The sequence below is a fragment of the Poecilia formosa genome, unplaced genomic scaffold (genome assembly GCF_000485575.1).
Source record: "Poecilia formosa unplaced genomic scaffold, Poecilia_formosa-5.1.2 Scaffold302, whole genome shotgun sequence".
NCBI classification, from domain to species: domain Eukaryota; kingdom Metazoa; phylum Chordata; class Actinopteri; order Cyprinodontiformes; family Poeciliidae; genus Poecilia; species Poecilia formosa.
Window position 1 is genome coordinate 744,409 of NW_006800241.1, and position 24,093 is coordinate 768,501.

The 24,093-nt window shown below is 42.7% G+C and overlaps 1 protein-coding gene across 1 annotated transcript in view; it reads left to right on the forward strand.

The window, feature by feature from the left end:
- The first annotated feature begins 622 nt into the window (after positions 1-622).
- The window catches only part of lats2 (large tumor suppressor kinase 2), a 25,490-nt gene continuing 2,019 nt past the window's right edge, over positions 623-24,093 (forward strand). Inside the window, 8 exon segments of the mRNA XM_007572528.2 lie at positions 623-857; positions 9,140-9,818; positions 19,145-19,277; positions 19,629-21,214; positions 22,609-22,836; positions 22,933-23,287; positions 23,548-23,730; positions 23,824-23,930. Coding sequence (XP_007572590.1) covers positions 9,489-9,818; positions 19,145-19,277; positions 19,629-21,214; positions 22,609-22,836; positions 22,933-23,287; positions 23,548-23,730; positions 23,824-23,930 — 2,922 coding nt within the window. The 5' untranslated portion in view covers positions 623-857; positions 9,140-9,488.

Genomic DNA, 24,093 nt, shown 5'->3' on the forward strand with positions numbered 1-24,093 from the left:
GCATAATGTAATATATATGCTATGCTAACTACAGCTGCTAATGCATGTTATCTGACACAGACAAAAATGTTTTGTCTTAAAAAAGACAAGGGTATAAAGATGTAAATTTTAATCCAAGTTCAAGGTCAAATTCAGTCCAGTAATTCATTTAAAATGTTTTTTTTTCTTTTTAGCTCCCAAAAATGAAAAATGTTCTATGCCAATGTAGAAATATTGAATGTATTTAATAAATACATTCAATATTTTTACATAATACATTCAATATTTCTACATTGGCATAGAAAAAGTACTAAAATAAGAATAAATACTATTTATTATTTTCGCAATTTTATTTCACGCAATTTAAAAGTACAATTGAAATATGTGAAAAAATGAAATGGAACAGAATAGAAAACCAAATCTGTTAAAAATAAGTAGATTCTTTTTCATCGAACTGTCCTACTCACTTTTTACAACATTTCCCTTTTATTATCATTATTCTCTGTTTATAACGTTTCTATGTTTCAAATATCACTACGCCGCATCTGGCTGAAGGATTGTGATTTAACAACGGCAAATCATAGGCGGAGTGAATGTTTCTCCTAATACACGATCTCTGCTCCGGTGCTGACGTGCGTTGGTCCGTCACGTGACCTGTGGAATGTTAACAATGCAGCGAGTGTCCAACTTTGTGCTGCATTTCTGATCCTGCCTGGAGTCTAGGCAGAAAATGGAGGCTCATTTCATCATATTTACGCCGCTGCTCCGTCTTCTCCGACCTCCTCCACTCTGTGTCGGCGCTTAGCGGCCTTCAAAAGTCGACTTTTAACGGAATTTGCACCCCAGTCTTGACTTTTCCTTATTCCTTCTATCACATGGTAAGTTGAGAGTTACTTTTTCAAGGAAGGGGAGTGGTGGTGTGACATATTTCGCGACTCGTTGCTAAAGTAATTCCTTCGCTGAGGATGTGGTACGGTTTAAGAATGTAAAACGTGTTTTCATTGAGTTTTAAGCCTGTTTGGGGGGCTACCAGAACAGCCTCCTCTTTTTTTTCCAGCACTGGAATGTGTAGCTTCGCTCAGCCCCCTCTCTTCCCCCTCCAGCCCTGCCTGGGGTACAGTGGAGAAGGCCACGGGGCTTCCTAAAACCTCACTATTAACACCGTTTTGTAACTTTTAAAGAAAAAAAAGAAAGTCTGGGAAACAAATGTAGAGATTACAGTAAAGTCTAAACAGTTTTTGTGAACAATTACTTCTTCAGTAACACTAAAGTGAATCGATAAGCAAAATGTTGAATCTTCCTTCAATCTCCGTTTAGCTTTAACTTAATGCTACCTTTAGAAGAACATGACGCCTCACTGGATTAAAATAACCTCACTTAATTGTAATTTATTTTCTTTTTTGAGCCAGTAGTTGCATTGTGTAGTCTTCTCCCACTCAGACATGGTGTATTTGTGTTTAATGGAGCTGGTTGGTGTCACATCTGTAGTTGTTGGAGCTGAGCAGCTGCTGCAGCAGAGTGCCTCTGCAGCAGCTGCTGCAGCAGCAGAGTGCCTCTGCAGCAGCTCCCTCTGAGGTTTAAAGGTAGCCTGTCAGGGAGCATCCACAGGAATCACTGAGCTCTTAAGTGTTTACATTTACGGAGGCTGAGGCTGCCTCTGCTCAGATGTCTGTTGTAAAATTGGGACTGAAACTGAAACAATCAATCAGTCCCTACTGGCTAACAGTTATCATTCCTGTAATAACTGCATCTTAAAGCAATAGTATTATAAGTCTGGACTTTGCCAGTTTGGTGCATCTTTTATCATAACAATTAGATTTTTCCTGGCATGTACTGATGTTTGGTTTGAGGTTCAACCTGCCAAATACTTTTTCTTTTCTCTGTGGATGTGATTTTTAATTTTTTTTTAACATTTATCTATTTTTTTAAGTCGGTTTCGATGGTTGTTGTGTTTATATTTTTAAAATGGCAGTTGTGTGTCAAACCCATTGGAGGGAAACGGTCCAATCCGTTCTCTTAACAGGCGGATTGATGCATCTCTTATTGTTTTCATAAAAAGAGATTTTCTCACTGCATGATGGGTTGCAAGATGCTGTTTTTCTTTCATTTATTAAAGTTTAAAGTTTTAACGCAATTCCATGTGAGGAAATGCGGCCATTTTCTTTTTTTTTTGCTGACCCCAACTTCAAAATCCATCATGGCTACCTTTTAAAATAGTTAATTTTTTAATACTCTATTATATTTGTCACCCAACAACACACATACAAACTGCACCAACCTCCTTTAGTGAGCATGTTGCATTCGCTATTAGCTTGAATTGCTAACTTCAGCTAGCTTTGCCCCTGAGCATATTTGTTAAAAAGTTCTAGGTGGATCTGGACCAGAGCGAATTGATTGCTAGATTTAAGTTCTGATGACGACCCATGTACCACCAGTGGCTCTTGCACCACAGCTTGAGAACCACAACAGTGGTTTAATTCTCAGTGTTTTTATTGTGACACGATGTGTCCACATCTGTCTGCTCTGGCTGGTTCTCTGGTTATTTCTGTCCTCTTCACATCCCACAATGCAACAGAAGCAGAGAGGCTGGAAATGATCTTGTTTTAATATTTTTGCAGGTTCTTGAATATTTGGACTGAGACGGCAGTTTTTGTCCTTTTTTTTGAGTGCGTCAATACATCAAAACTTAAGAAATGCTCTTCTTCTTTTAGCTTTGTGAGTTTTAACCATTTACAGCCAAAGCTCTTTGACTAACATTGACACCTAGTGGCAACTATGTAAACTGCAACAAACGTGGAGTCATGGGGGGTTTGTTTTGTGGGCTTGTTAAAAAAAACAAAAAGAGTTGTCACTATGTTACTGAAGTTATTTGAAAAAAGACTTGAGGTAAATGAAACACTTTGTATGATGATGAGCTTTGGGATGTTTGGATTAAATGTGAAAATATGCCTGCATGAAATGTTTTTTTGTTTTGTTCTCCTTTGCTTGTGGATACTTTTTGTTTCTCTTCTCACCTGCATCCAGGTTTAAGTCGTCCGTTCGTGTTTTTCGCTCTTTGCTCGGTTTGAGGGTCTGTATTTTGGTCAGCAGCACAGGACGTCCCATGATTGCGGCGTGGTGTTTTACTTGTAGTTACTTGTGGAATGGAATGCTCATCCCTCGGACGCGGCGCTTAAAGCATCGCAGGAATGGAGACAAGAGATCCTGGAGATTGGGAGGGAGAGAGTGAGGGTTGGGGGGGCATTTATACCGCTTAGCCCCAGATTACTCCACCACCCAGCCATATCTGAGGCAGAGGCAGAAAAAACCCCAAAAACAAATAAAAGGAAAATGTTTTTTTTTTGTCTGTCCAGAGTTTATCTGTACAAACAGTGAAGGCTGTGTCCTTCTCAGAAACGGCCCAGAGGGATGGAGACTGCCAGGGAGGCGGAGGAGAAGGGGTGGGTGTGTACTCTGGAGCTTTTTATGTTTGGCTGCTACATCTGCTGGGGTTGTTGCTCCAGGCAGTGGCAGTATGGCTGATATATTTATAAAAAGGAATAATATTTTCCATGTGTCTGTGCACATTATGGCAGCGTGGAGTTTCTTTACGGTTTAGGACACTGCAGAAACCGTCCTCAGACTTCCTGTTTTAGATATCCCGATCTGATGTTACACTGAGGTAACGTTATTTGTTCATCTTTTCATCTGAATCAGGTGTGTTGAAGCAGGGAAACATCTAAAGCATGCAGGACGGAGTGCCTTAATGACACTGCTGTGTCATAAAAAAATTAATACGGGTAAAAGTAATAATAGAAATTAAACATGAGTTAGAATAATACCAGTATTTATTTAAAATAAACTCCTTTTCATCTGTTTTTGCTCGAGTCATTTCAGTAAGCTTGGAAGTCTCGCAATCTTATTTTTTTAAGTGCAAAAAAAAAAAAACCTTAAGATGGATTTGTCATTATTTCCACTTGTTAGTTTGATTAAAGTTTTTTTTTTCTCTTTGACTTTACCAGGAGTACCACGTGTTGTTGAGGGCGCTGGAAAGTTTTCTGTTGCACATCCCTGCGATTCTCTGTAGGATCAAACTAAGGAGAATATTTTTGCCAGTTTCTATACACGATGTGTCATTTACTATTTGAGTTAAATAGGAGTTATTTCTGTTGCTTAATGCAGATCAACAATTTCAATGCTTCCACAAATACATGATTGTCAAAAGTAGGTCAGCGTTTGCTCACTTAGCACCCAAACTCTCCACTGAATAATTAAGAATAACTAATTTTCACCTTTAACGCCTTTTTATTATTATTATTATTATTATTATTATTATTATTTTATTTCAATTTCAATCACCCTAAGTGCAGACATTTCTCAAAAGTAGAAACAAATTTTTAAAAAATGTCATGTAGTTTGGTAGTGATGTACTTTAATGAAGAATAAAAATTGCATTGTTTTATGATTAATAAAACATTTCTTTATAGGGAGGATTCCTATAATGTTTTAAAAAGTCTAGAGAAGTACCAGTTGTGGATAAAATATATAAAGAAGAAATTAAATATAAGAAGTTTCCCACAAATGCATTTTATAGCTATAACATTACAATAATTTATTGCTTTTAACATATTGGCCACAAATTGTTAAAAAAAAGCAGACTTTAGACTGTCTTAAATTGGGTTTCCATTAGAGACGACGTGGTTCATAAAGATGGTTAATATTCTAATCAGAGAAGCAAAACTGCAACTATTTGAGCTTTTAAAATCGAATAATGGAACCAAAGTTCAGACTGTTTTAAGGAATCTCCATTAAATTTAGGATTATCCAGCAATTGGACAAGTTCAAGTGATATAGATACGAATTAGAGCTGATCTAAGTATGTTCACATGAACTATAGGAACATGTTCATATAGTTCCTTTGAACCTGTAAGGGAACATGAGGCTCATATTGATTCACATGACTGATGTATAATCACCTGTTGTGAAATCTGCACAATAAACTAAGAAGTGAGTCTGGTAAGGTTTAATGTACTCCATCTTGGAGTATAAATTATGAAGTGTTAATAAACTGATATTTCGTCACCCATTTATGCATAGGTTTTCTTTTTTTTTAAATTGTCAAAGTAATGAAGTGGTGGTTTTACAGCTTAAACAGTTTAATAAACCCCAATATGAGCCTTTATTATTGCTGGCCTCTTAAATGTTGAGGATTTCCACCATCTTGATCTAATCCTTGTGATTATTCCAGTGTCGAGAAACAAGAATGTCTTGATGCGGGAAGTCTCCGCTCTGCCTGTGGAAATACCTCCGGCTCATCATTTATTCCCACATGTCAGCGTAATAGTCCGATAAAATTCTTTGACTGCTCCACCTGTCAGCCATCTTCAGACAGAGCGAAACCCATTAAAACTAATATCATGAATGTGTCTGTGTTGCTGCCAGAGGGGGATTTTTTTTTTTCTGGCGCTTTCTCTTTGTCTGAGATAAATCAGTTTGGCGTTTGGGAAACCAATCTGTCAGCTTTGGGGTTCTTTGCCTGCAGGGCTGGAGGAGATCACTGATGTGAAACTCAGCCAAGTGAATCCCGAAGAAAAGAGCGGCATTAGATTTAACTAAAGCAAAGCTGTAAATGGGATAGTTGGATCACTTTAAGTGAAGCTCATTAGCTTTAGATGATTTCCTTGAACACAGAGTCTTGGCTGATGAAACATGTCCCGTATTCAGACTCAAATCACACTGATCAGTCAGTCCATTATGATAATGATAACCCATTCCAGCATCACTTTACAAGGCTTATTCTGCTTCTGACTTCTTATCAAATGCATGTTGTAAATAAAGTATTTTTACTTTGAAATGACTCGAGTAAATACGAAATGCAGCTTTCAAATTCATTCCTTCATCAGGTTAAATATAGGTATCCAAACCAACTTTTCCCAGTGTGAAAGTAATAACTCCTCAGCCTAGTAACTGGAGGCACTGATGATATTGAGTTTTTGCTAAATCTATCACCGTGAAGGAAGTTGGGTTCAGGTCAGGTGAGGAATGGGGTTGACGTTGTCCTGCATAAGAATCATTGTCTTTTTGAAAGATGTTGACTTTGTCCCATTCCACTGCTTGAAGAAAGTGTTTCTAAAACCTGGTATTTATGTCTGGGAGTTGATTTTGAGCCCATCTTCAACCTGAAAGTCTCCTACTAACTCGTCTTTAATAATACGAGCCTATAGCAATAGCCCACCTCCACCTTGCAGGTGTCTGACTCAAAGTAGAGCTCTGTGCAAGTTTCTGATCCACCCAAAGGCCGTCCATCTAGTCAGTCAGTCAATCAATCAATCAATCAATCAAATTTTATTTGTATAGCACATTTCAGCAGCAAGGCATTTCAAAGTGCTTCACATAATTAAAATAAAATAAAAATAAAAACAGCATGTGACATTGAGAAAGAGACATTTTGGGAAAAAAAAGGATAAAAACATTAGACAGTGAGACAGAGAAATAAAAATAAGTTAATAACTAGATGAAAAGTAAAGATAAAAACATTAAAAACATCAAGTCTAGTCTGTTAAGAGTCGCTCTCACCCATAAAACCTCTGAAAAATCAGGCAGATATTTCTTGGCCCAGTCTAGACCGTTCAGTTCAGAGGTGTTGGGAGTTCAGCCTTCCCTACCTTGGCCATGTCTCTGAGCTCCGAACATTTTCTAGTTACTCCACTTAAATTAAAATTATGGAATTTTTTTTCACAGAGGTGAAAGATTATGGTTTTCTGGTAGTCATCGCCTTCTTAAGTCTTGATTCTTCTCGAGTCCTTGGCAGATATTTTGGGTTTTTCTTTCTCAACACATTTCTTGGGACCCTCGTTGACTACTTGCACCAAAATGTTTGATGGTTCTGCGATCACATCCCAATCAGACCCCATTCTTAGCAATTTCAAGAGTCCTTCATCCCTTTGAGAAACTTTTAGCCCATTTTGTCAAAGAAAAGAAAGTGCCTTGTAATTATGCACACCTTGATGTAGGTTGTTGGCCTCCTTAGGCCCCAACCTCCATCACTAAACAGATGCACATCACCTGCTATGCTAAAATCCACCAAGCATTTAACCTCATTCAACTTGAAGTTAGAAAATTTGCCTAATAATTATCAAAACTCTCCCTTGCGTCAACCCCTTATCTGTCATGATGACACAGGTGTCTTCACGGACCCATTGACTTTAGGGTGACGGTTGAGGGGTTAATAATTGTGCACATGGTGTAAGTTTGGCACCTCATTCAGAGGGAGTCCAATGTAAAATGGACTGGCTGTAAAACAGCTGGCTGTGGCTCTTAAAGCTCAGAGTAATGCTATTTTTTCCCTTCAGTCTTTATTGGAGTGTAATGTTATAGAGCACAGTCGGGTGGTTATGTTTATTGCAGAATTGCTCTTGGAACCATGTGTGGCTCTTTGCAAAGTTTGCATAACAGAACACTGTAGACCTGCTGTAAAGCTACTGCTGTTTTTATGTTGTTAGTGGAGGAATCCTTTTCTGGTACCAACAGAATCTAGTATCTTTTAAGACATCCAGGAAATATTTGTAGCCTTCGTGAAGTTCGTTCTCCTGTTGTGTCCAAGTTTCAACCATGCAGTTGTTTATTATTCAGACTAAACAAACTAGGGGTAGTAACCCTTCTTGATTGGCAGCGGAACATGACCTGTTCATGATTCTGCCACCACCGTGTTTTGCAGCTTGTGCAATATTCAGTTACAAATGTAACTGCTTCTGTTTAGGCGTATCGCTCCAAACAGATACTGTTTTATAACTGAAGATATTTTTACACAGTTCTAACAGGCTGATTCAGCTTGGGGAGGTTTTGTTGTTAAATTATTAGAACTTGAAAGTTTTAAAATAACGTAAACTAGGTCATCATGAATTAGAGACCGAGTTGCTTCAAGACCCGTTGCTCCCTCTGCTGTTTATGCAGAAATGAGTTCTCCTAATTCTTGCATTGCAAATATTTCACCTCTTTGCTAACGTGAGGCCCCTGGACAGAAACACGTGCAGCTCTTCCACATGTCATCCCAACCGCCCCGGAGGAGTAACACTGTCGTGGCAGAACCCAGAGTATGTTTCTTCAGATAAGACCGTCAGGTGGTGTTTAATGTTCATAAACGCCGTAGAGCAGAACAGCCAAAAGGGGTCGGCTCTGGGAGGGCCGCTGACTTGTTGTGACTCCTGGCTGGCTTGCTACGCTCTCACAGGGGTGTTCACCAATGACCGCGCTGCAGAAGTATGCAGTCACTGCAGTTCAGTTGTGCAACTAAGTCTTTATGACCGCTGATATTCCTGAATTATGCACGGACGCTTAAACACCACTGATATAGAATGTGACACGCTGGTTTCCACGTAATGACATATTCAACTGGGTCAAATATAGGAGTTGAGACATTTTGGGCCCAATGCCAGCATGCCTGATGGTGCTACAGAACGTTCTTTAAAGGAGCAGTGTTACATAAAATCAACTCTTTTTTTCAGTTTTGCATCATGTCATAATGTTATTCACTTTGCTTATACTTTCAAGCATGTTTGAGAAATCCTTTAATCTCCATGGCAACCGTTCAGCTGTGCAAAATGCCTGGGTGGACCTAGCCCCGCCTTTGAGGATGAAGTTCTTCCTCTGAGCTGCAGATTCCAATATTCAGAGCTTCCACCTTACAGAGAAGACATCATCCATGACGCCCCCACTCAGTTCCTTCAGACTAGCCAGCAGCAATTAGCAAACACCTGTTGGATCTGTGTATCTGCTGGGCCCAATATATGAGCTGCTTCTCAGTTCAACACTGATAAAAACATTGCTAAAGGGTTAATAGAGATGATGACTTCCTGAAGGCTGAGTTTCAGAAGGAGCAGAAGTTTTTAAAGAGACAGAAGCCCAATTTCATGGTGATAAATTTCCTTAGTTATTTGACATAGCATTTTTCTAAGAACTGAAGGCGACATACTTGCGTGATCATGCTATAAACTGGCACTGTGTGTCTGGAAAACACATAATACTTCCCCTTTGACCTGCAGCTATTGTCTCCGTCAGTCTGTCACAGCATCCTTGTGTTTCAGAGACGAGCTCCTCATTTCACCTTTTGTTCAGATGGACCATAATAAGCATGACGTATGACCACCGTATGCACGTTCTCACTGCATTTCTTCCTCCACAGGCGCACACTGGCATCATGGTTTGGCTCTGCATTGCCCACTCCCGCGGCTGCATTTCCCGGAACAAGCTGCAACCCGAGCCTTGAGGCTCCCACCATGGAATGCTTGTAGTATCCAGGATCACCTCCGTCTGCTTCATCAGGAATTAGAAGCACAGTCAGAGGGAAACGACACAAGAGGCGGGCTTCTAAATCCGGGCCTCTGCGCTGAGCTCCTGGAGGCCTTTTATCTATTTAGGTCAGCCGGGTGGAGAGGGTCCAGTTGAGCGAGTGCCAGTTGGTGTGCGGTAGTCTCCCCCGTTTTAGAGTAGGTGCCTGCCCGGAGGCAGGGGGGTGGGGGGGCACTGAGGCCATGAGGCCCAAGACGTTCCCAGCTGCCCCGTATGTGGGCAACACGCGGCAGAGGCTCCAGGAGATCAAGGAGGGCCTGAAGCAGCCGGCCAAGCTGGTGAGCCAGGCGCTGCACGGCGGCAGCTCCCGGTCCGAGGGGAGCAGGCCGGCCGACTCCAAGAGCGGGAAGGACACGGCCAACCGGCAGCAGCAGCTCCGGCCGCCGCAGAAGTTCAACAACTACCAGAGCGCCCTGCGAGAAATCCGCAGGTCCCTCATGCCGTTCGCCAACGAGTCCGGAGAGGTGAACAGGCAGATGCTGCAGGAGCTCGTCAACGCTGGCTGCGACCAGGTAAGCCCGACCAAATCACTTCGTTTGTCATTTATCGTGATAAATATCTTGACTTGATAAGAATTTTCATTTATCTTTGTCATAAGAAGTTCCAATTAATGTTTGAACCCCCCAACCTGTCGGATTGTTGGTTAGTTTTGGTGCTTTCTCCACTCTTTCAGGGTTTCCCCCCGGGTATTATAAGCCTGGCGGGCCTCCAGGCTTTCCTTGTGCCCCCACCAGGCTAAGCATTACTTATTTATTTAAGTCTTTTTAAAATGTTTGCATTTTTTAAGATTTTGTAGGTGGTGTTCAGGTATTAATCTTTTAATAACACATGATTATCAAGTAATATTTTCAAATTTCCTGTCAGCTTTAAACTTGTTTTAACTCAAAAACACGACAAGCTGCTGGATGAATGACTGCAACACCCAAACACCGGGCTTAGCCAGTTTTCTGGGGGAAACCTTGCTCTTTGTTCAATGAGAGTATCGATAGATATCAATAAATTTGAAAATACGATTAAATGTAGTTACTATGTACTGCTTTCCACACTTCTTTACGCGACTGCTGCTGTCCTAAAGAATCTAATTACAAATAGGTGTGTTTTTCAAGAGCATAATTTGTGCCGTGATCGCTGTGTCAGGCAATCAGAGCTGTACAATTACCTAGAAAAATGGTAAAAAAATATAATTCTTATTATCATGTTTATTATCTCAATAGTGCCACAAAATACTGTAATAAAATTTAAGTCCATATCACCCTCCTCTGATCCAACACCTACATATTTAACCAAAAAGGATTTTGTTTTACTTGGCTTGTTATTGATTTGACACGATTACATTCTTGGGAGATTCCTGTTCGACTTCATGTTTTACAAAAACACTTTTGTTATGAAGATGAATGGAAAATATCCATCTGTGTTAAAGGGTCATTTGAATTAGACAGGCACCAGAGCTGCTAACCAGACTCGGACTACTCGACATCGACCAGTGGAACAATCCAATCTTTTCCCAGTAGCAGAATCTCAGTGGTTGTTTGTACTGGAAAAGTCTCAAAATCAGCTATTCTCGGTTTACAACAAGGTCAGAGAAACCCGGAGAGAAGTCGAGGGAAACCACGTCTTCTGACACGTAGTTCATTAAGTTAACAAGAACAAGGATGATGGATCACAGCAAAGTTAAACACATAGGCTGCTGTTTCATCACTAGCCAAACCAATCTAATTAAAATGTTAAAGCCAGCTTAAGACGTGAGCTTTGTGATTATTTATGTGGAAATATTTTACAGTGACTGAAGTCTAACCTTTGTAGCATGACGTAGCCTCTGCACCTAATGAACAACCAATGACCACTGAAGGCTACAAAACGTGTGTTTTAATGCCATTTTATGTTTTGTTGCATGAACAGTAAATGTAATTTGCCATAATCAGAGGATCGTCTGAAATCTGTTTTCCTAAATTATAATTTTTCCAGATTTTTTTTCCTAAATGCTACTTTTTCCATTCGATTTCTTTTAACTCAAAAAGTGTGTAAATATGAACTAATGGGAAAAACACTTCTACAAATCTATAGATATTTACTGTCATTCATCTCTTACATATAAGACGAAGCTAGCTATTTCAAATTATCTCTTTTTAAAGAACAAAAGAGTCTGCGAAACAAAGAGCGTCACATTTCACATTTAAAAAAAGTTTTCTTGCGGAAATGTTCTGGAGTTTAACACCAGTATGTCACACAGAGAAACCAGCAAACCGTAAAACCTTGTGCACACCTGCATGATGAACATCATTCTGATTTACTTCTTTGCCTCATGTAAACGGTCGTCACAGGTCATGTGCTGCTGACAAAACGACCAGAAAAGATGAATCCCGGAGCCGGGATTCACCAGTTTTAGGTCAAACCTCTACTTCCTCCTGAGCCCAAAGCTGGTGATTGCCACAAAATTATGATTATTGTCTCTAGTCAGTTTTTATTACTTTGTCCTTTGTTCTAGTAAACTTCTTAATGACTGTAGATTTGCCCAAGTTTAGGCGAGTAGCTACTTCCTTGCAGCCATCCATTATTTAATCGGTGTCTTCTCTTCTTTGTCCCGTTTTGAAATGAGAAGCATCTCCTTTGGGGAACTGAAAAGTCCCAGGGTTCTTTCTGCGACCTGGTTTAGAGCTAATAGATGAGATCTACAGACATTAGACTGGTACCTTGATTTTTATCATTTCCATCAGAGGTTTGTTAAGCTCAGTTAGCAGCTACCTAAATGATGTTAGCTCCTGAATTATGGAGTTGGGGTGAAGTAAAACCCCACAGATGGGGTTAAATTACCCAGAGGTCAACAAGTTACCTGGAGCCTCTGTCTCGGTGGGGACGCGGGTGTCTTGCAGTTTGTTGTGAATCAGTCAGTAAAATCCAGAGCTGAAACTAGTGGGCCAATAAACAAATTTAAATTCTGCCTCAAGTAAAAACCTGTGGAGTGACTGCCAGCTTTTAAACACAACTCCCAAATCTAAAGCTGTGTTTAATCATTCAGATTTTTAGAGTTTTTTTTTTTTTCCAGCCAGGCATTCTCCAAAACGAAACACTTGAGCGCCCTGTGCTCTTAGACACGACACAATACAAGTCCCCCCTGCCAAGCGCATAGCGATTCGGTTACGTAACACGTGTTGAAATATTGAAACATCAGGTGGATTTCTCAACGGGGCTGTTTGGCGTTCACCCCCACCGCTATGCGTCCGACCTGAAGAAGTGAGGCATGCCGGTAAACTTGAGCTCTGTTTTACACCACGGAGTTGAGTGGAAGCTGTTTAAATTTCTAAAAGTTTAAGACAGGAACCTGGATACTTTTGAAGATTTTACCCTTACTCGGGCTGCATAAGCACTGTTGAATGAGGAAGTTTGTGTTGTTTCTTGTTTCTGCATGCCTGCATATGCATTGGGGGAAACTCTCAAAAGTATTAATTTTTCAGCATTTTCTGCTTTGGGAGGTGAAGAAACTGAAGCAAGTCAGGCATTTTTAAAGGGTGACTAAGCTGTGTGATTAAATCAGACTGTCCCAGCAAACTGCTGTAAGTCCAGTCAAGATCTAGGGCATCTGCGGTTAAAAGCCCTTGTGATCGAGCGTGGTATGTGAAAAATGCCCCCACTCAAGCCCGTCACAGCAAACAAAGAAGAAGAAGAAGAAAAAGAGGAGCAGGCAAATTGTTCACAGCTTGTCACACACAGAAACCTGCTGTTGGTCCAGTGTTTGCTGATTGAGGGACTTTTCCTCTGCGTCTTTATTTCCACATCTGGACTAGGTGCTTTTCATTAAAAAAATGTTGTTTTGTTGTTGTTGTTTTTGTTTTTCTTGGGTTTTAGAATACCAAGAGGCCCACAGCTGTTTAAAAAAATCAGATGTTTTTCTTGATTTTGATTAGCAACAAATCTGAGCTGGTAGTAAAATGACCAGGATCCCATAGGGATGGCAGGTGATTTCATTTTTTGTCCACCTGAAATTTGCATAAATTCCTCAGTAGTTATCATGTACTGTTTCTGAATCAAAACCTGGAGCAGGATTTTGTTTCAAACTTTGGCAGAAAAGAAGACATTCTCCTTATTGAGGTTGTGTCATGACATATTTTTGCTCTGGAAATGTTGATGGATGCAACTGGTAAAATAAACGCATCACAATTTTTCATAGTTGGCATATGTAGAAAGGGTAAGTCGCACTTTTGAATCTTCGTGTTTAGCGCATGCGAGCTCAGGGAACGGTATGGCGTTTATAGAGTATGTTTCTGATCAAATGAGCTCTCATAGAGGCGTTGAATATAGATACCAGTGCAGGGCGTCTACCAAATCGTCCAGTTTGTGTGAACGGTGATGCAAGGTGCACGACCAGGTGATGCTGCAGCATGCGAGGCCAACGAAGCTCGGGGATGGGGTCGGCCCTGTTGGCGCGCGCCACGCTGCGTCCAGCTCAACGTGTCTGCTATAGACCTAGCTTAAACCCAGCTTAACGGTGCTGTTGAGATGAAGTCTGGTAACACCTGACATGTAATCCCTGCATAGAACGAAACCAAAGCAAATAAGTTCAGATATTAACTTGAGTGTAATAATGTAAAACAGCAGGAGGTAGAAAAAGTTACGGAAAGCCAAGACACCAGCTGAAATCCACCAGCGATCAGAAATGTTATCTTTAACATTTATTTAGCAAAGATCCACTGACTTTACTGTTTGTTTCAAAACGCCTGTTGAGGACAAAATGCCGAGTTTTGACCTAGATATGTGTATCTTTGTTTCAGCCAGCTTACCTGCAGTGTGTATCAGGATAGTCCTAAGTTACTACCCAGGAAAACTTTCGCATCTCATTTAAAAATTTTAATTTCAACCAAACCAAAGCTGCGTTTCGATTGGTTTAGCTGTTGTGAAACAGTAACTCTACAAACCTTTGCTACATGTGGATACAGGGCCTGGCTGGTTCTGCTATTTATCTGTGCTGGTAACCTGTTTTTTTGTTTTTACAAAAACTCACTGCTGTTACATTTTGTCCCTGAACTCGGCCTTTTTAAAGGAACCACACGCTCATCTGTCGTATCACCTACGCCACATTATTGCTTATCCAGCATTTCAGTCGGTCATCCGCACAAAGAGCGCGTCGGTTCCATTTCCTCTGCCGCTCGCACTCGCTAGCTGACCTCCATTACCGCCACAATTGTGAATGGAGCAGAGCAGGCCCGGCCCAGTCAGTCCAAACAGGAAGGGAATATTCAATGGCAGCAGGGTGGAACAGTTCCTCCTGCTCCGGTCCAGTCACCGCCCAACGTGTCGCCTCTCCTCCTCTTCCTCTGTCTGTCAGACGCCACCGCAGGGTGTTTGGCTCTGTTTTTTCCTGTGGACCGGTGTCTCTTGGATTGTTTTGTTGATGTTTCTTTTTTTAAGATGGCTCAACAAAAGGAATATGAAAGAAACAAACTCAACGCTCTAAAATGGCAGGAAACAATGGTGTGAGGCTACCACAGCACCCACTGAAAGAGTTGAAGTGTAGATTTTAATCTAATTGATTTCATTTAAAGCAAGCCAGTAGTAAATATTGGAGTTCTTTAAAATTAAATGGATTTTTTTCTGTGGAACAACTCCAACAACTTATTCACAAAAAGTTTGTGGATGTTTTTGTAGAGTTTTTTTTTTTTTTTTTTTTTTTTAGATATTTACTGTCATTTGTTTTTTGTTTTGTTTGAAAAACAAATTTTAATAAAAAAAATTCGAACCTTTGTTTTTCAAGTATTGGTGGATTTCAGGTATTGACAGGCGGCCGTGGTGCCTTAGCCTAACAGAACCAGGGGTCCATCTTCCTCTTTCTTATGATGTCTGACTTGAAAATGTGGAATAAGAGCCTGCTGTTCAAGTTCTTACTGTGCAGTAATATTATGTATAATAATATAATTGGTGGCTGTTCCTTTTGCATTTTATGTGACCAGAAACATTTCCAAACAGAAAACTGTGTTTTTCTTGGCAGCGGATTAAGGCTGTGCTTTATAACACGCAAATAAATGTCAAATACAGTCGGATGAAACGGTCCGTTACTTTTCTACTTTGGATGATGTGTGAGAGTAATCCTCGCACCGCCTCGGCCACTTCTTCTTCGTCAGATGGCCCTATCAGCGCTTCTCGTCTTTCCTGCCTTCTCCCAGCTGCAGATTACATACCAATGTGGCACGTTGCATAATCTTTTTTTTTAAAGGAGGAAATGTCTTTGAGAGGGAGTGGGAGGTGGGGGTGGCATGCCAGGCATCAAAATGACAAGAAAATCCAGGAAGTGAAACGAAGGGAAGCTTTTGATGACTTTTGTACATTTTCTTCCCTGCCCTTCCAAGCCGAACTTTTCCCGGACCTCCAGGATGAACTTCGGGCCCCGGCAGGAATCTGGCTCGTCACCAAGCACATTAAGGCGTTCGACGTGTGATTCAACACTGTTTTTCTTTTTTTTAACGTATGTTTGCACAGAGGATGATGCATCCCTGGACTCACCCTGTCATAACATGTAATTCCTTAAATATCTCTTTGCACATGTTTCAATAATGAGGAAGAGAGGGTAGACCGCACCATCTGGACTCCTGATTGCCATTCACGTGGCTTTGATTTCTGGGGTCAAGTCTGATCTGGGTCAGCAACGAGGCTTAAAAATCAAGGACACTCTGGGAAATGTTTTCCAGAGGGGAAAACTCTTGGGATTGTCTGCCACTGCAGCTTGGGCATCTTTTGGTAGAAATTGCAGGCCAGTGATTATGCGTTTGGGATAAGTCGGCGGTTCGCGGCGCTCGGACTGTTATGACAAGGGTGCAAAATGCGGCCTGGTTATTTTCAAAACGAGAACGACGGAGAGAAAGGGAGAGAGAGAGACTCTGTCCAGATCGGAAATAGCTCAAATTCCTGCTTCCTGTGCCGAGGAATTTGAGCGAGACACATCTGTCGCCATGACGACCAGGGTCAGCAGACCCGCCCACATCCAGAGGGGGCGGAGGAAGGACAGAAAGAGGGTCTGTCATGGTGGTTCTGCTAAACCCGGACCTGATTAAAGTCAGATTACAGATTATGGAATATATGAAGGTTTGAATATTTTAGATTAGATGGAAAGACAGAAGATGACAGCAGCAGAAAAACATGTTTTGGTTTTTGTTGGGATCGAGTCCATCTATGCGCCGTCTGTGTTCAGGATGGTGCTTCACTGATGCCCCCTGTTGACACGAATAAAAGGATTTCACAGGAAACTAGTGTTGCACTAGGAGAACACAATCACATTGATAAGTTTGTTAATATTTTGACTACATTTTATTTGTTTAAACAGGAATCTAAAAAACGTTCTTGAAAGTCGGAGCCTCGTTTCTGAAAGCAACTTTCTGTGTCTTTGTGAATGAGTTTGTAAATCATTACTGTGTGCTTATTGGCTTTACCATTTTATTTTTATGCTTTCTTTTGTCTCACGTTGTTGTTCAGCACTTTGTTTGAACTGTGGCTGATGTATAAAAGAAAACTTAATGATGATAATTATAAAATTGCAAATGTAGAATTTAATCAGGGACAAACAAAAACAGTTGGTGAACCGTCTTTTATCATTTTTCTTCTTTTTACAGTCTAATGTTCCAAACTCGGCTCCGGTGATGTTCTGTGGGCTTCATCTGAGCACAGCAATAACAACATATATCACCACACACACACAGGATCTCAATATCAATTGATGAGACGTAGAATAGAATCATTTCACTGAACTCTGATCCAGAACCGCTCAGCATTCTGGGAGATGTAGGCAGAGGAAAGGTTTTAGCTGCTCAACTTCTCACAGCTAGATCAAAAAGGTTGGTTACCTAGCAACAGCTTGTTGAATTAATTTTTTAAAGACAGAAATGAGGGTTTAATGAAAAGTGCTTAATCCCTGCTTTAATGTCATCAGACTACATATTCTGTTTTATTGAAATGTTATTATCCTTTCATTAAGGAGACACTTCTAGCATATTTCTTTGAAACAACACTTTGAAGAACTTTTTTAATAGCAGATTTAATTTTTTATATTTTCCCCAGTTTACTGAAACCATTGCCGCTTTTGCCTCCCGTCTCCTGTCGTCTTTTGTGTTTCTCCCTCTTCAATCTCAATCTCATTTTTCAAAACCTCTAAAAACTCCCACAGTCTCTCCGTCGGTCGGTCTGGTGTAACCTTTGAAACGTATCGCCAGAAAGCGCAGAGCAAACGTGGCTTTAAGAAGAAAAAAAAAAGAAAAAGTAGAGAAAGAAAGGACAAAATGTGACAGCAACAGGGCGGCTCTGGCAGCCGACGCTCTCCTCAGGCCGCGCAGGAATGCAGCAAACACACACACACACACACACACACAGGAAGCGGCGTGTAAACACTGATGTGTGAGCGTGGTGAGCACTGAGATTTAAAGGTGCATGCCGGCGTGGGAGAGGACGGTGTAGCAGGGTCCAGTAAACTCACACAATGTGGCACACACAGTTTACAGAGAGTACAGAAGGAGCACGACCTTGACGTTTCCTGGCTCTCTGAGCTCAGTGTGCCTACGACTGAGCCGCGCTTTTAAACAATTTAGATTGGATTTAGTTTCCTGCTGGCAACTGCAAGCTGCCAGCCTGACTGAGAAGAAGCAGAAAGTTGAGTCGGAAAAGCATTCCTGGGGGAAGACGTGTCTCCAGGCATCATTCCCTTCGTTGTACAGAACAAAGAAAACGGATTCTCTTTTCTTCCTAGGTATCCTTCTAGTCACTTTGTTTCAGTTTCACAGTAAAAATATACATTTAGGCATATTTCTATGTATATATTCCCTGTGGATCAGCTGCTGCTGTTCCTGCCTGTGGCCAGCAGGGGCACCTGAGCGACTTTGTCGCAGCAGCCAGGCATTGAAATGTGCCTGAAGTGAGATCATATGCCATTTGAGGGGATTTCCTCACCTGGGTGTGGCCCCACATTTCTTGCTGCCTAGCACTCTGCCTCTCTGTTTACTGTTGTTAAGCCGACATGAAAGCATCTCTGTGTTGGCTGATCCCCATTCCCAACATTTCAAGAGATTTGTGGCAAACATCAACACAAGCATAGGACGGGTGTTTTACAGGCAAAACACACAGCAGAAACTCATGTGCTAATGAGCATCTTTTTTATGTTTAGTATTTTACTGTATATACATGTAAACGATGCTTATTTGCATGTATGGTTGAGTAGAGCTGCTCTATGATGGAAAACAGTAACTATCAATTTGGGTCAACTTTGAAATCCTCAAATATATAGTGTACTTAAATGCTGAAAAATAAAACGGTAAACTCAAAATATATATTTTGTTTTTAGAATATCAAAAATATTAATCTAAAAATGAATAAAAACTAATACGTAATTTGAGCAAACACATTTTATTTACATTTTTATGCGTCTACTTAAGGATCTTGCTGAGATATCTTATAGAAAAACTTAATATTGGAAGATTTATTATATGAGGTATTGCTACCAGGTGGTATTAAGTCAAATGATGAATAAGAAAATATTTCCTGCTCATCTTCTGGGTAGAGCACTGGACAGTTATCAAATATCAGATCAGGGCTTAGAACAGGACCTGGTTCTATTTTTTTGTTTGTTTTGCAACACACAAAATAAGTCTGTGCGAGATTACAAATATTCTTGTTGCAATAACAAACTTTGATGGACAACAAATGGTGCCAGAAGTTATTGCGATAAACAATAATGTTGTTTTGAGACCATTTTCAAGTAATATATTGATGTCATAGTGATGAAGGAACATTTTCTCAAAGATCAATAAACTTTTAATTGTAATGAACACATTTCTCAGTCATCAATGTCCCTGTGTGTTTTCGCCAGGAAATGGCAGTGCGGGCGCTGAAGCAGACTGGAAGCAGGAATATCGAAGCGGCCTTGGAGTACATCAGTAAAATGGGTTACCTTGACCCTCGCAACGAGCTCATTGTTCGGGTCATCAAGCAGACTTCACCAGGTACAAACACCACAACACTCCGTTTCTCTTCACTACATCTGGTGAAGTTGGCCCCACCAAACTTCTTCAAGTCAAACAGAACTGCTGTCCAACTTTGTTCTAGGTTTGTGCAGCAAAAATAGTTTAAGAAACCAGCTCTATTCCCATATTAACAGAATCAAACTAAATTGATGTAAAATAATTGTGCTGTGTTTGTGCAGCTACAATTTGTGTGACATAGTTTGACACTAATTTTATTTAATTTGAAGAAGATGCAGGCAGCCGACTTCACTTGGGTCTGTTGTATTAGCTGACACTGTTGATGCTGCTGCTGAACGGGATGTAATGAACGACGTTTCTCTTCCGTTGTAGGAAAAGCCGGCATGCCGAACGGGATGGACCACCGTCCCCCTTTAGAGGTTCCGGGTGAGGCGGGCGGCCTGCCTCCGTATCATCAGATGGGGGCTCAGATGTATGACGGGGCAGCAGGTTACGGCCCTGAGAGCGACCTCACCAGAGCCTACATGGGCGCTCCCCCCGTCATGAACTACATGATGCCCCCCTCGAGCGCAGCTCAGGGCCCCACTATGGGCAACCCGATGGGCCGCCCCCCCAGCATGGGCAGCTATCCTCCGGTGATGCCCACCCAGAGCAACCCGGGCAGCGCCATGTACCCACAGGGCGCCCCGCAGAAGGCCTACCCCGGCGGCATGGAGCAGCACGGGCCCATGATGAGCTACGGCGTCTCTGGTCAGCAGCTGCAGCTCCAGCCGCAGCCACCAGGGGGACCCGGCCCGGGCCCGCACTACGACTACGCTCATGCCAGGCAACACCTGATGGAACCGGCCGGATACGGGGTCAAGCGGACCCCGTCCTTCCAGAACAAGATGCAGCCGCCCCCGATGGGACCTCCAGACAACTACGTCAACATGCAGGCGAAAGGGGGGATGTCTCAGAACGGGTCGGCGGGCGGAGGATACCCGGCCAACCTGTAGCTGTCCTCTCACTCCCACCCCCGCCAGGCCAGCCCCACGTCCCACCAGGTCCACATGATGTCCCGGTCCCCCGGCGGCGTGCCACCCATGGGCCCCGAGTTCTCAGACCTGCCTCAGGGTATGATGACCCCCTCCAGAGCCAGCCTCAACCTGGACCTGTATGAGCACCACTGGGCCGGCCCCCCGGGTGCCGACGGGACCCCGGCAGCCAGGCAGCCCCAGCCCCAGGGCCCGTTTAGAGGGGAAGTGCGCGTTCCCAGCAGAACAAATTCCTTCAACAGCCGCTCCGCTGCTCCAAACGGCGTTAGACCGACCATGACTGCGCCCCCCCCTGCCGGGAAGCAGGACTCCTCCATGGGGCCTCCAAACACCATCACAGCTGTGACGTCCCCACCCATCCAACAGCCAGTCAAGAGCATCCGCGTGATGAGACCAGAGCCCAAAACGGCGGTGGGTCCGTGCCATCCCGGCTGGATGACGGCTCAGGCGCCGGACACGGCAGAACCCCTGCCCTACATGCCGGAGGAGTCCTACCCGCTAGAGCCCGCCCAGGAGCCGCGCTGCCCCCCTCCACCGTACCCAAAGAGCCTGCTCATACCCGCGGGGGAGCCGGGGGTTCTGGAAGGAGGCGGAGCCAGCGGGTCAGATCTCAGCATCGCCACCGCCAGAGGCGGCTGCAGCAGCAGCAGCGGGGGGAGCGGGAAGGCCGAGGACAGCCAGCAGGTCAAAGAGAAGACGAAGGCGGGCAAGGCAGAGAAAGCGGTGAAAGACAAGAAGCAGATCCAGACGTCACCCGTTCCCGTCAGAAAGAACGGACGGGACGAGGAGAAGAGAGAGTCGCGCATCAAAACCTACTCGCCTTTCGCCTTCAAGTTCTACATGGAGCAGCACATCGAGAACGTGATGAAGACCTACCAGCAGAAACTGAACCGGAGGCTGCAGCTGGAACAGGAGATGTCCAAGGTGAGAAGACACATCCTCACTACTCAACGACTGGTTTAGTTATCGATTTATTCTGATGGTTAAACCATTAATCAAAGATTTGTTGTGAGTTGTAAACAAAATGAATTGATTCAAACAAAAATTCACATTTTGCCTCATTTAACCACATAAGCCTTTTTATACAATAAAACACATACACTAAATGATGTCGTGGAAAAAATTACTTTAGCAAGAGACTGGATGAGAAGAAATAAGGAATGTATTAAAACCTTGCAAGGTGAGAACAGAAAGGAGTCTAAGTCTGCTCTGACCAACAGAGGATCTGGCTTCCTTTTGTTCTGGTCAGAGAGGAGAGACTTGATTGGATAATGAGTCCCTGATTGTTATGCATCAGGGATTCTGTGGAGCCCAACACAGATGGTCTGGCCATTTGTCTATGGTTAAGGATAGGGGGGTTGTTCTTTCATGCTAAAGAGGGCAGATAAGTTCTGGGTTGGGGAAGTAACACTTAGTCTCCAGGATCAAGAAGCTCTCCTCCTGTTATACGGCACTGTAGAAGTCTATAGGAGAGCAGCTTGACCAATCTCATGATGAGATCATCAGACACAATCTAAAGCACACAAGGGGTGAGGAGCACATCGTAAAATGTTCCATTACAGATGCAAATAAACACATGAATTCTTTTTCTAAACAACAAAATAAACATTTTATTGCCTCAAATGTAGTAACGCAGCATTCCCTGAATTGCTAAATTAAATCCTTCTAACATCAACATGTGAAAAGCTCAGCTTGACTTAACATCAACACAGTGCAGGACTGATCTGGGGATTTAGTTTTTGAATTAATCCAGTGTTTCTCAACTCTGGTCCTCAGGCCCCCCTGTCCTGCATGTTTTAGGTATTTCCCTTCTGCCACACACCTGAATTGTATCTCTGGGTGATTAACAGGCTTCTGCAGCACTTGATGGTCATGCAATAATTTGAATCAGCTGCTCTGGAATAGAGGCTCAGCTACAACATGCAGAGCAGGGGGCATAAGGACCAGGGTTGAGAAACACTGGATTAACCAGTTATTCACAGGATAACAAAAGGTTCTTAATATGAGATTTTTTTTCTTAAGAATTTGATCCAGGTGAAGCTAAAACCACTTGAAGAGTTCTGGGTAGAACAGATTTACAGACAAAGGCTTAGTGACTGTTCTGAATATGTTGTTCTTTAGAGTCTTCAAACTCCAGATTGCTAAATGAGTTGACGGTTATTTCAATAATTCATCATGATTAATCCGTTTAATCGTGTCTGATCCACTTATAATGCTGTTACAGCGATAAATATTAAAAGTATTGATCAAAGCACGTGGATTGTCCCTCATAGTTTGGCTGAATCGTCATATTTCCGATTTGGACGTTCTCTCCCCAGGCTGGCCTGTCGGAAGCAGAGCAGGAGCAGATGAGGAAGATGCTGAACCAAAAGGAGTCCAACTACAACCGACTGCGCCGGGCCAAAATGGACAAGTCCATGTTCGTCAAAATCAAGACTCTCGGCATCGGCGCCTTCGGTGAAGTGTGCCTGACGCGGAAAGTTGACACCGGTGCACTTTATGCCATGAAAACGCTGCGCAAGAAAGATGTCCTCAACCGCAACCAGGTGACTCATGACTGGACCTGTGCTCCGTTCCACCAGTCTGACCCTACCGGCTCAGCTCACCGGTTTTAACTGGTTCCTGGTTGTTGTTTTTTTTAGGTGGCCCATGTAAAAGCGGAGCGCGACATCCTGGCAGAAGCAGACAACGAGTGGGTGGTGCGCCTCTACTACTCCTTCCAGGACCGCGACAGCCTCTACTTCGTCATGGACTACATCCCTGGGGGAGACATGATGAGCCTCCTCATCCGGATGGGGGTGTTCCCCGAGCTCCTGGCGCGCTTCTACATAGCCGAGCTGACGCTGGCCATCGAGAGCGTCCACAAGATGGGTTTCATCCACCGCGACATCAAGCCCGACAACATCCTCATCGACTTGGACGGCCACATCAAGCTGACGGACTTCGGCCTCTGCACGGGCTTCCGTTGGACGCACAACTCCAAATACTACCAGAAAGGTTGGGCACCTTTGTTTGAGATTGCTCTTCTTCTTCTATTTTTTTAAGTCATTTTTGTGCAAGTGTTAGTCAAATTAAACCTGACTGTATTTTATTTGCAGAGTTGGATGTATTGTTATAACCCCAAGGGTTTATTAAACTCTTTGATTTTGAGCACTTTAGATACCAAGTATACCAATAAAGTCTTGCTTTTTTCCTCCACTAGTCTATGCATTTATTTAATTCAGAAACTTATGTCTTTACAAATCTTCCTTCTCCAGGGAGTCACATCAGGCAGGACAGCATGGAGCCCAGCGACGCCTGGGACGACGTATCCAACTGTCGCTGTGGCGACCGGCTGATGACGCTGGAGCAGCGCGCCAACCGGCAGCACCAGCGCTGCCTGGCTCACTCATTGGTTGGAACGCCAAATTACATCGCCCCCGAGGTTCTGCTGCGCAAAGGTGGCCGATAACGTTTCTGTTTGTTATTAATGAAGTGCATGTTTTATTTTGTTTTTGTTTGTTTTTACCGCCCCGTTTGTGTGCTTTTTGCAGGCTACACTCAGTTGTGTGACTGGTGGAGCGTGGGAGTGATTCTTTTTGAGATGTTGGTGGGACAACCACCTTTCCTTGCTCCGACACCTACCGAGACTCAGATTAAGGTCAGTGAGAAAGAAATTAATGCCGGGTATATTTTTTAACAATTTATACATTCAGTTTAGACAGAAACTGAAAACTCTGAATCTGTTCCAAATAGGGCTGTTGTAAACGAATATTTTAGTAATCGAGTAATCTATCGATTATTCTTACGATTAATCGAGTAAT